General features: G+C 40.6%; 1 protein-coding gene across 1 annotated transcript in view; it reads right to left on the reverse strand.

Moving 5' to 3' along the window:
• The window catches only part of RBBP6 (RB binding protein 6, ubiquitin ligase), a 36678-nt gene extending 26370 nt beyond the window's left edge, over positions 1 to 10308 (reverse strand). The window contains exons 1-4 of the mRNA XM_052659965.1: positions 10288 to 10308; positions 9115 to 9295; positions 4201 to 4300; positions 285 to 321 (exon numbers count right to left, since the gene is read on the reverse strand). Of these exons, the coding sequence (XP_052515925.1) occupies positions 285 to 321; positions 4201 to 4300; positions 9115 to 9280 (303 nt within the window). The 5' untranslated portion in view covers positions 9281 to 9295; positions 10288 to 10308. The remainder of the gene's footprint in view (positions 1 to 284; positions 322 to 4200; positions 4301 to 9114; positions 9296 to 10287) is intronic.
• Positions 10309 to 15145: the final 4837 nt, after the last annotated feature.

Genomic DNA, 15145 nt, shown 5'->3' on the forward strand with positions numbered 1-15145 from the left:
GGATCATACATTAACTGTACAACACAGTGTCATACAGGGAGAATGCTATCATATTTAATATGAAACAGTGCTTTTTGGGCACAAATTACCCATTTCTACAAAATAAAGTGTGCAAATTATGCCACATATATCCATATTCAACTGAGCTGTCATCAAAATACATTTTATTTACAATATTACTATGATCAATTGAATATTACGTTCTAAAAATTATTTACTTCACTGCTACATTATAAAGGAAAAAGCAACGTGTAGAAAAAGTGTGAGATTGTGTTTTTACATACTGCTTTTGAAGTTCCCATCACTGGTTCAGTTCGACTTCTAAAAAGACAAAAAGAAAAACAGCATTAACTCTCCGAGTAGCTATTAATGAATTTTTGTGCTAAAAACATCTCTCCAATCATACATTTTTTAGGAACACAACTTTTCCTTGGCACAAAGATTTAAAAACAACCAATTTCAGAAGTAATAAATATACTACCTTATTTAATTTTTACTACCTTTGAACAGTTTAAGATGCATTTTTGGTTAAAAAAAAATCTGTACTTGGTAATTATAGATGTGTATCTTTCTACCTAAAATAAATGTTTTCTGAAAGGTAGTATGAGGATTTTGTTATTCAAGAAACTTTGTGGCTATTTCTTAATAGACTGAACAATTATATTAATCCTCACTTTTTTAATAGGTACAGATGAGAATTTTCATACCCTGAATTACCTTACAGCAAGACTACTACTGTAAATATTTTACAATTTGGAGCCCTGAAAAACTGCTGTGCTCCAAAAACTAAATTTCAAATCCAGAAAGACAGGTTGGCAGTTTCATCTTTTTTAAAAGTCTCAACACAGTGACCAAGATAAAATAGAAACTCTATCTTCCAGAAAATCAACAGTTTGACAGCGTATCTTCATTAAAATAATTATAAGTTGGTTATGGAGAATTGAACTGATTTTTAAAAATATATACACAAGTAAGTTCAAGGAAAAAATTCCTTTAAAAGTCCACACAGGAAAGAGTATGAGGGTCAAGTTGCTAAAATACAGCCTTCAAAGGCATAGTTTCAGTTTTAAGTTTATGTTATCCTGACAGAAAAATGTTAGATAGCATATGAAAGGAATTTCTGGTTTGTACATGACTGGGACATCCTGAGATAAAAATGAAATTTTCATTTACTAGTATTTGCTCAACAAATTCAAAAACACTTCATGAAGCAAGTATAATATAAAAGAAATCAAATACACAGTGAATTACACATGCAATTCTGTAAGAGGCAACTATTTTCCTATGTACTTTAAACAATTCTCTTCCTAAAGTTTCTGAATATCAAAACAATCTCCTGAAACTCAATGTTTGCTATTTTTACAAAGCACTTAGTAAATTAAGGTATAACTTCACACTAAATTCTAGGAATTAATTCTTCCCTTATAATGTCTCAAAATTATATAAAGTTAAAGGTACATAGCTCACCTGGTATTTACAGAAGGAAAAAAAAGTCTTCAGCTTTTAAAGTTACTATACAGAAGATTTAAGAACCTCCAAATGTTAAAATATGGAATAGAACTTTACACTAAACTAAATGAGAACAGTCTTAGAAAGAAAACTTGCCCACATGAAGCAAAGCTCCAAGAAATGACTTTATTTTACCTCAATTCCAAGAATACATTCCATTTCCTAGGACTGGCAAATTTCAGAATGTTTCATTGACCAAAAGCAGAATCTGCCAGAATTTCATTGAACAAAAGCAGAATTTGCCAGAATTTCAAGTAAGTGTATCTTACCTCTGAGTATTTTTTAAATAGCCCAAATTGCTATCCTTTTCACAGATTATACGGAGTTGGCCAAAAAGTTCGTTTCGGTTTTTCCATTCCATTGTTTGGAAAAACTTGGAAGAAACTTTTTGGCCAACCCAATAACTGTTATCAGCATTCAAATTGCAAGAAAGCAGAGAAAGTCAGATAAAAAGTTATAATGCTGCCCTTTTAGTGAACTCCTTAAGCTCTCAGTTCAGCTCAGTTATGTCGGACTCTTTGCGACCCCAAGAACTGCAGCACGCCAGGCCTCCCTGTCCATCACCAACTCCCGGAGTTCAGACTCACGTCCATCGAGTCAGTGATGCCATCCAGCCATCTCATCCTCTTTCGTCCCCTTCTCCTCCTGCCCCCAATCGCTCCCAGCATCAGTCTTTTCCAATGAGTCAACTCTTTGCATGAGGTAGCCAAAGTACTAGAGTTTCAGCTTTAGCATCATTCCTTTCAAAGAACACCCAGGACTGATTTCTTTGCAGTCCAAGTGACTCTCAAGAATCTTCTCCAACACCACAGTTCAAAAGCATCAATTCTTCAGCGCTCTGCCTTCTTCACAGTCCAACTCTCACATCCATACATGACCACTGGAAAAACCATAGCCTTGACTAGACGGACCTTAGTCGGCAAAGTAATGTCTCTGCTTTTGAATATGCTATCTAGGTTGGTCATAACTTTTCTTCCAAGGAGTAAGCGTCTTTTAATTTCATGGCTGCAATCAACATCTGCAGTGGTTTTGGAGCCTCCTAAAAATAAAGCCTGCCACTGTTTCCCCATCTATTTCCCATGAAGTGATGGGACCAGATGCCATGATCTTCATTTTCTGAATGTTAAGCTTTAAGCCAACTTTTGCACTCTCCTCTTTCACTTTCATCAAGAGGGTTTTTAGTTCCTCTTCACTTTCTGCCATAAGGGTGGTGTCATCCGCATATCTGAGGCTACTGACATTTCTCCCGGCAATCTTGACTCCAGCTTGTGCTTCTTCTGGCCCAGTGTTTCTCATGATGTACTTTGCATGTAAGTTAAATAAGCAGGAAGACAATATACAGCCTTGACATACTTCTTTTCCTATCTGGAACCAGTCTGTTGTTTCATGTCCAGTTCTAACTGTTGCTTCCTGACCTGCATACAGATTTCTCAAGAGGCAGGTCAGGTGGTCAGCTATTCCCATTTCTTTCAGAATTTTCCACAGTTTATTGTGATCCACACAGTCAAAGACATTGGCATAGTCAATAAAGCAAAAATAGATGTTTTTTTGGAACTCGCTTGCTTTTTCCATGATCCAGCGGATGTTGGCAATTTGATCTCTGGTTCCTCTGCCTTTTCTAAAACTAGCTTGAACATCAGGAAGTATTGCTGAAGCCTGGCTCGGAGAATTTTGAGCATTACTTTACTAGTGTATGAGATGAGTGCAACTGTGTGGTAGTTTGAGCATTCTTTGGGATTGGAATGAAAATGGACCTTTTCCAGTCCTGTGGCCACTGCTGAGTTTTCCAAATTTGCTGGCATATTGAGTGCAGCACTTTCACAGCATCATCTTTCAGGATTTGAAATAGCTCCAGTGGAATTCCATCACCTCCACTAGCTTTGTTCGTAGTGATGCTTCACTTGACTTCACATTCCAGCATGTCTGGCTCTAGATGAGTGATCACACCATCGTGATTATCTGGGTTGTGAAGATCTTTTTTGTACACTTCTTCTATGTATTTTTGCCACCGCACCTTAAGCTCTAATCCACTCCTAAGTATTACCACTATAATTCTTACTCCAATAAAGGGCATTTGCCATGTGCCAGGCACTACTGAATTCCTCCAATTCTTTGGAGTTACATATATTTTATTTTGAGGAATCTGAGGTACAGACTTTAGGTAATTTACCCAAATACAACTACACACAACTGGTGTGAAGCAGTAAATGGGAGTCAAATCTAAGCCTGATTCCAGTGTCTGTGCTCATGAATCCTATAAACATTATCACTTCCCAACAAAGTCCCTTATTAATGAGAAGCAAATACTAGCATTACTGAATACTCCTGATGCTGGCAAAATATTTAGGACAGATTTCAAGACACTTACATTCTTGTAGTGAAAAAATGGTAGGGGGGGAAAGTGCCCAGGGAATAAAAACCAACAAAGGGGAAAGATTTACTTATTTGAAGATCATTTGCTTTTTGTTAATATTACCTACATAGATCAAAAAGTCTACTAACTCTTACTTCTGACTACAGTTTAACTGGGGAAAGAAATCAGGAAAACAAACATTCTCATAATTTTAAGGATTAAGAAGACATACTCACTAGCACAAAGTAATGAGTTCAGTTCTAAAGTATATCTTTTCCTTCTCACAAAGTAAAAAGTATTTTGAGAACTTGCAAATGTGGGATTTCATAAATACTTACATAACATATGTCTTGCTTGTAGATTTAACACCTCCAATAGGAATTCTTCTAACAATTACAGATGAATTTTTAGGAATTAGAGCATTATCATCAGTATATTCTGTAAATAAAAGGATAAAGAGTTGAATTTCTATTTAGAGATTTGGGTAAGTCATAGTCCTCAAGAATTAGAAAACTTCAACCAGACATAAATTTTATGGGAAATCATCTTAAATATAAAAGAACATTAATAACCACATGTTCCTTGCATCGAGATTACTGATACTGTCAGAACAAATATCCAAAGCCATAAGGAGTTAATACCAAATATGTCAACAGCTTCTTGGCTCTGGCACCTCCACCAGAGATGGAGGTTGAACCCCAAGTCTCAGGAAGACTCTCAGGAAGACTAAGTTGTTCTCTGTTTAGCCAGTAATGCTGAACATCTGAACTATATGAGGAAAAAGTTGTCATTTAGAATGAAAATATTTTCTCTCTCCTGGTGGCTCAGACTCTAAAGCATCTGCCTATAATGCAGGAGACCTGGGTTCAATCCCTGCGTTGGGAAGATGATCTGGAGAAGGAAATGGCAACCCACTTCAGTGTTCTTGCCTGGAAAATTCCATAGATAGAGGAGCCTGGTAGGCTACAGTCCATGAGGTCGCAAAGAGTTGGACATGACTGAGCGACTTCCCTTTCACTTTTCCTGGGCTGTACACCAGTATTACTGGGGAAGACAGACTAAAAAGTATGACACATTTTGAATACTTTGTAAGCAAAGAAAAAAGGGCTTTGTAATAAAGAATTCAAAGTGGGATGCAACTTTGGATAGAAAGTTGATTCAAGGAAAGCCCCTCGGAGGAACTGACATCTGAGATTTAGAGAAGACTGAGAAGACAAGATGTGCAAAAACACTGACAAAGAATGTTTCAGACAGAGAGAGAAACATGTGGAAAAAAATGACACCGCAAGGCCAGAAGAGCTGATGAGGAGGACAGAATGACTAGAAACACAGGCACAGGTTACATATATTTATATTCTGTTTCTAAGTACAACAGGAAGTCATTGAAGCATTTTAAATAAAAATGATGACAATTTGATTCATATTAAAAACAAAAACTCTGGTATCTAAGTGAAGAATGAATCTGTATAGGAACAAGAACAGAAACAGGGTGATTAAGGAGGAGACTGCTGCGTAGGTTCAGGTAAGAGAGCATAATGATCTGCTCTGGAAGTGACAGAGAAACCAAGAGAATGTTTTAAGGCTTTCCAACAGAAATCAGGCATGAATTCCTGGGTTCCTGGCTTAAGCAACTGGACGAACACAGATGCTACTTTCTGAGCAGACAGACAGGAAGAATTATCCTATTCTTGGGAATATTACTTGCAATAGTTCTCTAAGAACGAAATGCAAACAAAAAATGAATCAATGAATTCAACGATGGTTTAAAAATAAATTTGCTATGAAAGGAATTTGCAAAATTACCAAAAATAATCCACTACAGGGGGATATATGTAAAAATATAACCATCTCTCTTAATCACACAATCAAGGATTAGGGTTCACTCTTTAAATTACTGAGTTTACTTGACTCACTTAAGTTACTTAGCACCAAGTGCTCTAATTATTAAGCTTATCAACCTCTGTTCTAATTATTTTAAGTTTATCAAATATGTAGTAAGCATTTTAAGCTTTTATAGATGTACTGGCTGTATCCTTTCTAATCACATTATCATAAATTGGGTTTCCCAGGTGGCACAGTGGTAAGAGACGAGTAAGAGACGCAAGTTCAATACCTGGATTGGGGAGATCCCCTCGAAGATGAAATGGCAACCTAACCGGTATTCTTGCCTAGAAAATTCCACAGAGGGGTGGAGGGCTACAGTCTATAGGGTCATAAAGAGCTGGACATGATTGAATGCACATACACATAAATTGTTCAGGAAAGGGTTCTTTTTGGTATATGTATTTCAAGTAGTAAGCTTTATCTTCGTAAGTATCCAATTAGAGTGAGGCAATTTTCTAGTGTAAGACTACCATCATTATCTTTTGCATAGTTCAGGATAGTTCCAAGTTCCAAGCAAGCTCTAAGAAAGAAAAACCCAGATGCATGGGAGACGAGGAATCTTTAGAAAAAAAAAAACTCTTAAAACTTTATGTCAAATACCAGACAATTAAGTTGCTGACTATGTAACAACTGTCAAAAGAGTTCACTGTAGGAACAAACAGCAACTGTGTTCAGGAGCTTTCCAAGACAACTTTATTCACCTCATCAACACAGTGCTGTCAAGCTTAAAGTCTGGCTCTGATGCCACATGCTCTCTAATCGACCTTTTAAAGTATCTGAATTACACTGATGATTCCCTACCTTTAAGATACCTCAGTAAGTAACCTGTTAGCTTCAAAAGATCCTCTCTATTTGACACTTCCATTTTTGATCCAAAAACATAAAGAATACACATGAAATGAAAAACAAGACGAATTTAAGAAATGGAGAAATAGTCTTTTGAAAATCCTTTTTCCTCAGCTTCCAAATCTTTTTTACCCTAAGTTCAGAATAAAGGCTGTTTTGTTGTGTGTGTGCTTTTTTTGGGGGGGTGGGGGGGCGGATAATTGCAAATAAGCAGAAAACTTAGAAAAACAAGTTTATATAGGAAAAACACAAAAACATAATTTGAGATTCATTTTGAAATGTAGTCTAGAAACAAAGAAGCAGAATTCTTAAATCTGAAACATGAAATTCTGATTCAAGCATTTCAGTCTAAGATTTAAGAGTCCTAAACATGGACAGACTTCCAAAACTGTCTGGAATCTTTTATAGAAACATTAATTCAAACAAACTAAAGCGATCCAGTTTGCCATTCTTTCCTAGGCAATCTCCTAACTATGAAGCTATAAATATTTATTCTGTCCTCTTTAATTCACTGGATGGTGCTAAAAGCAAGTGGCATTCTTACTCAGCTGCCTTGTGACACTTACACAACTTGCCATACTATTCATTAAGTGCCTAAATATCTTTTTCTCTCCTAATTTGAGGACAGCATAAGATGCATACTTTCTTTTCTCTTAACCAATCCAATAGCAAAGCTTACTACAGCAAAGCTTTCTCCAATAATGACAGTTCACAAATAAACAGAAAACACAGGGCTGGGCGAAGCTCTTTCCTGCTTTCAGCATCTGTAAAAATAAAGTATTAAATAATTTCCTAGCTTAGAAAAAAATAACACATCACAAACTCTTAAATTCAAGGACAAAAATTCAATCAACAATAATTTATTCCAGTCTAACAACGATGTAATCAGTTATTAGATGGAAAAGATTGACGGAGTCTAGTCTTGAACGAGTAAATTGTGTTATACTCAAGCAAAATATGAAATCTGTATATGATTAAAACTGCCTTAATATTCTAATTTCACTTAATAGTTTATTTTCTCTCGTTCATTAAGTATCATTAACATATCCAGATGTCCTAAAATTATTATCAATCCATCTGTTCTGTTAAGTGTGACTAATGCTTAAGGAAGGCTTTTGTGGCCTTAAAAAATATTTCCTTATAGGTATTTTCTTGAATAATATTTTTAAAAGCTGTTTCTCAACTATTCATGATCACCAGCAATTTTTCCTCACAATCACAATTACCAAAGCCTCACATGAAGCGTCTCTTAGATCTGATAACTGAAAAACCGGAAAGGGGGGAAGCCGAGAATATTCCTGCACATGTTATCAAGTTAGTACACAAGTTCTTTCTGTTTTTGAGTGCTGTTCCTTAATACAATTATATTTATGTCTGGTGTCAATGTAAAAAACAGCTCTTGTACTTGACAAGTGGGGGAACCTCCCCCAATTTCAACTAAAAGAATCCATGTCCCACTAAGCCAAATTTAGTGATCAATAAACTACCCTAACTAGAACTTCACTTTACTTCTCATCTTATCAAAAAAACACCTCAAAAGACACAAAACGACACATCAGCGTTGCAGTCCTGAGAAAAGAAACTGAAGTTAAGTTCAAAGCCAGAGTCTGAAAATAGAAACTCTAAGAGGCCACTCTGTCTCATTCGCCTATCTATGTTAAATTCTCAGTATCATATAAAAAGCTTCAATAAAAGAAAAATTTAAAGATTCCAATTAGTGGCTTATGTATATTTATACGGTAGCGCAGCAGACTACTTTTCAGTATCCTAATATCAATATAATCATATAAAATCAAGCAACCACTATTTAAAACAATATGTACTTTTGATCTTTATGAAACTGCTAAAATTTGAGAGCAATGTGATGAACGTAGAGTTCAACTACTTAATTCTGGAACTTAACACACCAGACAAAAGTGGTCACACCAGAACATACCAAGTTCCAAAAGCAATTCTAACTTTAAAAACCGGCTGGATTAAAAACATCAAAGGGAGGATCTTTCTCCAAACACAGGCAACTCCAAAATTAAAACTAACTAGATAAATCGGGGAAGGGAGAAGAGGAGGACATAAAATTTGCCATCAAACCCCCTATGGTGATTAAGTTAGAAAGTTAGAGAAGGTTCTCCAGCGCTGCTTTACAAAAAAGCCTTCCTTACGCTCTCCTCTCCTCCTTCTGATGGAAAACAGATTAGAAAATGCCCCAGGGTAAGCACTCAGGCAACCTGGATGACATCCCCACCCCTTACCACCAAAACCTTCATTTAAAAAAATGATTTGGGAGGAATCAACAGACAGTTGGGGATGGGCTGGTTGCAGATGATCCAAGTATACAGAAAACAAATCAAAGTCAGCTAAACTCGGGGGCTGACTGCTGCAACCCCTGGCTATCAATGAAAGTCGTCCCCAAAGTGTTAGAACGAACAGTCCCACAAGACATAATGGCGGTTAGTCTCCTGCCAGGCACCTCGCCACCAGCATCTCTTCCACCAGCCAGGATCCGAAGCCCGGGCGGCTCTTACCTTCTTTCGTCTGTGCGTTGGTGATCTGCAGGTCGCAGTCGGCAGCTTTCAGCTTCTCTCTCCCCATAATCTGCTTCTTTAAGTCGCAGAGGGAGATGTGGAGCCCATCAAAGGTGACGGTATCATAGTTGAGTTTAGAAGAAAATTTATAATGCACACAGGACATGGTGCCAAAGGATTCCTAAGGTTCAGCGAGGAGACGTGGACACGCTCAATATATGTATATTTATAAACTTAAGAGCAAAATATGTACACACACAAAACACTCAGAGACACCGAAGGACCCTAAAAGGCCTCAGATTAAATACTCCCCCAACCACAAGCAGGGGTTCGTAAAAACAATAATTCAGAACCCGCCCCTCCCCCCGGATATTCAGAATCGCTTCATGTGGGAGGAGGCGGACGAGGACCGGGCAAGGGGGCAAGCGAGAATCCGCCAACCGGCACAATGTCACCCGGCTGGGTCCCCCTCGCTCATGCTAAGGGCCGGCAGGAGACGGGGGCAGCGGTGCAGTCAGTAGCGGTCAGTCCACACGTTAAGAGTCCGAGTGACCCCGTGGGGTCAGGGGTCCATAGCGCGGCCGCACCTCCCGGATGGTCTCTTTCTCCGTGGATGGGGGTGACCCAGGCCCCGGGAGAAGGCAGAGGGGAGAGGGCCTAGGCCCGAAGTCCACGAGCGGCCTCTCGCCTCCTCCTGGCTTCCGGACGACCGGCGTCGGCTGCCCCAGGCCCAGGCCCCCGCCACGCAACAGACCCCTTTCGCCTGCTCCCCGCAGGGCCACGGGCGGCCCCGCGGCCTAGGCCGAAACGCGCGGTCGGCGGAGGAGAGGCCTTCCCGCAGGCCGCCCCCGGCTCCGCCTCCCCCCCGCCGCCGCCGCCGCCGCCAACGCCGCTCAGACACAAAGCCGGTACTAGGCCTCGGCTAGGCCTCGCAGCACTTCCTCACCACCCCGGGCCCCAGCCAGCGGCCGGGGGGCTTCGGCGGACCCTCGCGACGCCACCGAAGGCTCCCTGACGCTTCCTCTCGCCGAGTGCGCCGAGCTTCTCCGCCTTTCGCTTCCGTCGCCTCTCGGCCCAGTACCGCGAGATTAAGCCCGGAAACCGTCGGGCAACGGCGAGGGCTCCGCCGGCTCCCTGTTTTGTTTCGCCCCTCTGCCGCTCTCGGGCCCTCACCAGGCGCCGGCGACACCTCTGAGCCAGGCACTATGGCGGACGCGGCCTGGCTTCGGGCGAGCGCCCCACTCCGGGGTCTCTTAAGCAGGGATTGCACGGGCGGCGCGCGCGGGGCGGGGCTGGCGTGCGCCGATAGGCGGGCCGAGGGGCGAGGCCTGGGCGTCACAAAGCGCACCGGCCCGCCCACGTGACCCCGCGCTTTGTGACTCCCGAGCGCGGAACCTGAACCAGCCGGGTGAACGGAAGAAACCATCTGCCTCAAAGGGCGGGGTGACAGGCCGCAAAGAGGACCGGCTCACAGCGCGGTTCCGGAGGGGAGCTCTGGTTTCCGCTGGTGCGTGGCTAGTTCCCACTGAAAAGTGGCGTGTGGGAAGGGCACCTAGCTGACTCCTCCTTCCACACAACCCCCATCGATTCTCCCGAGCGCCCCAATTTAAGTAAACATTATGGTTGCTATGCAGTTAACTATGGTTGCCGTGCAAGCACCCCCTAGCTTCCCCTTACAACAGACTGGCTATCTAAAGCTCTTCCTAAGGAGAAATTCTGGAGGAGCCCCGGGCTAGAACAGATAACAGCCACTACTGTGAAGATTTACTGAGATCTTACTACATGCTAAGCATGGGGCTAAGCGCTTTACAACACTTCCAGATTCTGAGCAGTTGCCTGCTTTGAAACCCTAACTGTGGGACCCTAGATTTTACTCCTCTGTGCCTCCCGCTTCCTAGGTTATAAAATGCTCTTAAAAAAATAAAAATCGTACTTGGCTTACAGGATTGTCATGGATTAAATGAATACGTTTTCATTGTTGAGGACCGTGCCTAGCACATGGTTCGATGTGGCTCAATAAATGTCAGTTTAACAACGTCAACAAAAAACCCCGAGGTGGTCAGCACTACCACTCTTTCCAATTTATAGATGAGAAAACTGAAGCTAGGGATGGTGCACTTTCTGAATTTGCGGAATCAGAGGAACGTCTTTTCGGTGGCGGGGTCCGAAATTCCTTCGCTAATTGCCAGTAACTGTACTAAGCACCACCCAGTCCAGTGTTCTTGCCCGGAGAATCCCAGGGACAGGGGAGCCTGGTGGGCTGCCGTCTATGGGGTCGCACAGACTCGGACACGACTGAAGCGACTTAGCAGCAGCAGCGGCAGAACTAAGAACCCCCTCAATAGACTGACATCTTTTCTCCTTGGTGCTTGGGGAAGTTATCATTACATCCATACAACTCATAATGTCACCTTATTGGAAAAGTCTCTGGAGGCCACCTTATTTAAATAGGACCGTCATCACTCTCCATTCCTATACACTTAAATTTTCTTCCAAGCATTCATCATTACTCACAGAGTTTATGTCTACTTTTAAATCGTCTGTACTGAGAAAGGGGACTTTTGTCTCTTTTGCTTATGCTATATCTCCACCTCAAAACACTGCTTGGACACTAGTAGGCACTTAATGTGTTGAATAACTAACACATTTTTTATGTGATCTATAGTAATAGCATGGTTTTAAGATTTTGGCAAATTAAGACAGTCTGAGAGATACAAATACAATTTAATTCAACATCATCATCAATGCTTTTCACATGTAACACATTTCTCTTAGTTTTATCTTCTTCAGTTACCCACTAAAATTTTCTTGCTCTTGGGTCCACTTAAGAAGGGCTGCTCTTCTTGAAAAAAAAATTTTTTGTGTGTGAATGAATGAGGGGAAAATTACATCTAATGAAAGAAAATGATAAATCATTCACCAAAGTGGTGAATCTGTATCCTTTCACTAGTCTTTAGCTAATCCTACCAACCCTAATTTAATCAGCCAACTTGATGAGATTTAAAGGATGCCACACCCTTAGGATAGAGTAGATCGGAATCCTGTCAGAAGAGCAGTAAGAGTTCTTTGAAAGAATACACAATCAGTGGTGTGACTGGGTCCAACAACCGAGAGCCCTTTATAAAACTGTTTACTCTGGGCACTGATTTTTGGAGACCTCACTCCAGATCACACCAAACAGGTCAAATGCATCCACATTAAATACACTTTGATGAGATTTAATTAAGTAGCTTGATTAATGACAAAATTTCATTAAATTCCTTTATTAATATCAATTTTGTAAATATCTTTTGGTTGCACAGAATTACATTCCCACTGCTTTACCCATCTCCCCAGTTTTTTCAAATAGTTTATTTATTTGGCTCCGTTGGGTCTTCGTTGCTGGAGGACTTTCTCTAGTGTCAGCAGTTGTGGCTCCTGGGCTCTGGAGTACAAGCTCAACAGTTGTGGTGAGCGGGCTTAGTTGCTCCACAGCATGTGGGATCTTCCCAGATCAGGGATGGAACCTGTGTCGCCTACATGCAGGTGGATTCTTTACCACTTAGCCACCAGGGAAGCCCTCTCCAACATTTTTGTAAGCCCTTGAGAAGCCTTTTGTGCTATACCTATGGCTCAGTCGTGTCCAACTCTTTGTGACCCTGTGGACTGTAGCCCGCCAGGCTCCTCTGTCCATGGGATTCTCCAGGCCAGAATACTGGAGTGGGTAGCCATTTCCTTTTCCAGGGGCTTTTCCCCACCCTGTGATCAAACCCAGGTCTCCTGCACTGCAGGCAGATTCCTTACCATCTGAACCACCAGGGAAGCCCTTCCAAGTGCCCCCTCTGTAGCAATTTTGGGACTCTCATAGCTAGGATTTTATAACTTTGTCCTTCTCAAGCCCACCGTACCTCATCCCCCCACCAAACACATGCATTTAGTAGATTCCTTACCTTAGTTCCTTTGGCTAAAATTTGTCAATTGGGAGACCCACAAAGCTCTGCCTGTCCCCTGCAGGGAACATGGACTGCTACCCAGGCTCCAGAAGTTAGGGTGAAGACTGCCCTCACGGAGACTGCAGTTTATTTACAGTTATAATCTAATCTCCCAAATATCCCAGATCATCAGATTCTTAGTCTGGTCTGCATGCTCTCAGACCAAATTCATCAAAGGTAGATATGGGTGTCCCCCCACCGTCGATCTACCAATATATCTTCCCCAGATGGTTGATTGCCCTTATATTACTTTTGTATTTATTTATTTAGCATTAAGGCTACACAAATTTTTGTATTTTTAATAAAATACATCAATCTTCTCCCCTACATGTGTTTTGTGTTTGTGTGTGGTGTGCGTGTGTTGTCGTTGTTGTTTTTGGCTGAGTCACACAGTTTGTAGGATCTCAGTTCCCCAGTGGACTAGGGACGAAACTCGGGCCCTTGACAATGAAAGTGTCAAGTCCTAACCCCTGGATTGCCAGGGAATTCCCTCTTTCAAGGTGTTTACTTCTGTACAGTTCCTGGCCATTCAGCACCCACCTTAGATATTTATTTGCTATGTTTCCTTCTGGTTTATGTGTGAACTTCCTGTGTTTAAATTCTGTAATCTGTTTGAAGGGTTCTACACAGAGCAAAGATCATTTTATCCCTTTCAAAACAGTGCAAGGGACTTTCTGTCTTTTGTTTTTTAACTGTTTTTTTTTTTTTTAAATCTTATGTCTATAATACGTAGATGATTTTAGTTTTTAGAAGATTTTTGCTACATTATTTTTGACTCCCTTCTATTTTGTCTTCTTAACAGCATTTTAAGGCACACTTAATTTGTTGAAAGCTAAAGGTCATTGATTATTTTATTTAAGTCCTCATATGAACTGAGTTTTTGAAAACTGATATGAGCAACCTATTTCCTCCCCACTATTAATTCATGTATTCATCAACACTCATTCAAATGGGAATTCCCTGGCAGTCCAGTAGTTAGGACTCAGCACTTTCATTGCAGGTTCAATCCCTGGTCAGGCAACTAAGATCACCACAAGCCATGCGGTGTGATCCAAAAAAGAAAAAAAAATATGACAATACCATGCATGGGAGACACGTGTAGGGAACAGTGAGATTCCTTGTGATCATTGTGGGGTATACGCTGGAACAGTCATTTGGAGAAAAAGTTTGGAATTCTCTTGCAAAACTGAGCATTCCTTTACCCCATGAATCAGTAACTTCCCTCCTTGATTTGTGAAACAGTTAAAATAGTACTTTCCTAGAAACAGAGTAAGGGGTTATAGGAGAAGAAATGAGAAGATGTTCAATGAGTATAGAGTTAGTATATATATACATATATATATATGTCACTTTTATATATATAGTATCTTTATGTATATAGTATCTATATATAATGTCTTTATATATATGTATATATTATCTTTCTCATATTGGCTATAAACACAAGGCAAAATTTAGTTCATGAATTTGGACAAGAATTTTATGGAAGCTCTCTTTTTAATAACAAAAAGCTGAAACCACCCAAATGCCCATGCTGTGAGAATAGATAAATACATTAAAATTTACCCAGACACTGGAATGTTGTTCAGCAGTAAAAATAAATAAAATATAGCAATGTGCAATAATATGGTGATAGGAATCTTTTTAGCTGTTCTTGAATCAAAAAAGCAAGTCTCAGAAGATAGTATATTATGTAATACCCTTTCTTTGAATTTCAAAAACAAGTCAAACTAAACAATGCATAATTTAGTTAGGCATTTGGATATAACACATCTATACAAGACAACTGGAGAGTGATTCCCTCTGAGAAGGAAGGATAAAATACAGAGGAGGAACTCAGAGTTATTGGTAATGATCTTGTTCTTGGATAGGTTCACTCTTTGTGATCACATGGACTGTAGCCCACCAGAATCCTCTGTCCGTGGAATTCTCCAGGCCAGAATACTGGAGTGGGTTGCTGTTCCCTTCGCCAAGGGATCTTCCCAACCCAGGGATCAAACCCAGGTCTCCCACATTACAGGATTCTTTGCCATCTGAGCCACCAGGTAAGCTGATAGGTT

This window comes from Budorcas taxicolor, chromosome 2 (genome assembly GCF_023091745.1).
Source record: "Budorcas taxicolor isolate Tak-1 chromosome 2, Takin1.1, whole genome shotgun sequence".
Taxonomy (NCBI): Eukaryota; Metazoa; Chordata; class Mammalia; order Artiodactyla; family Bovidae; genus Budorcas; species Budorcas taxicolor.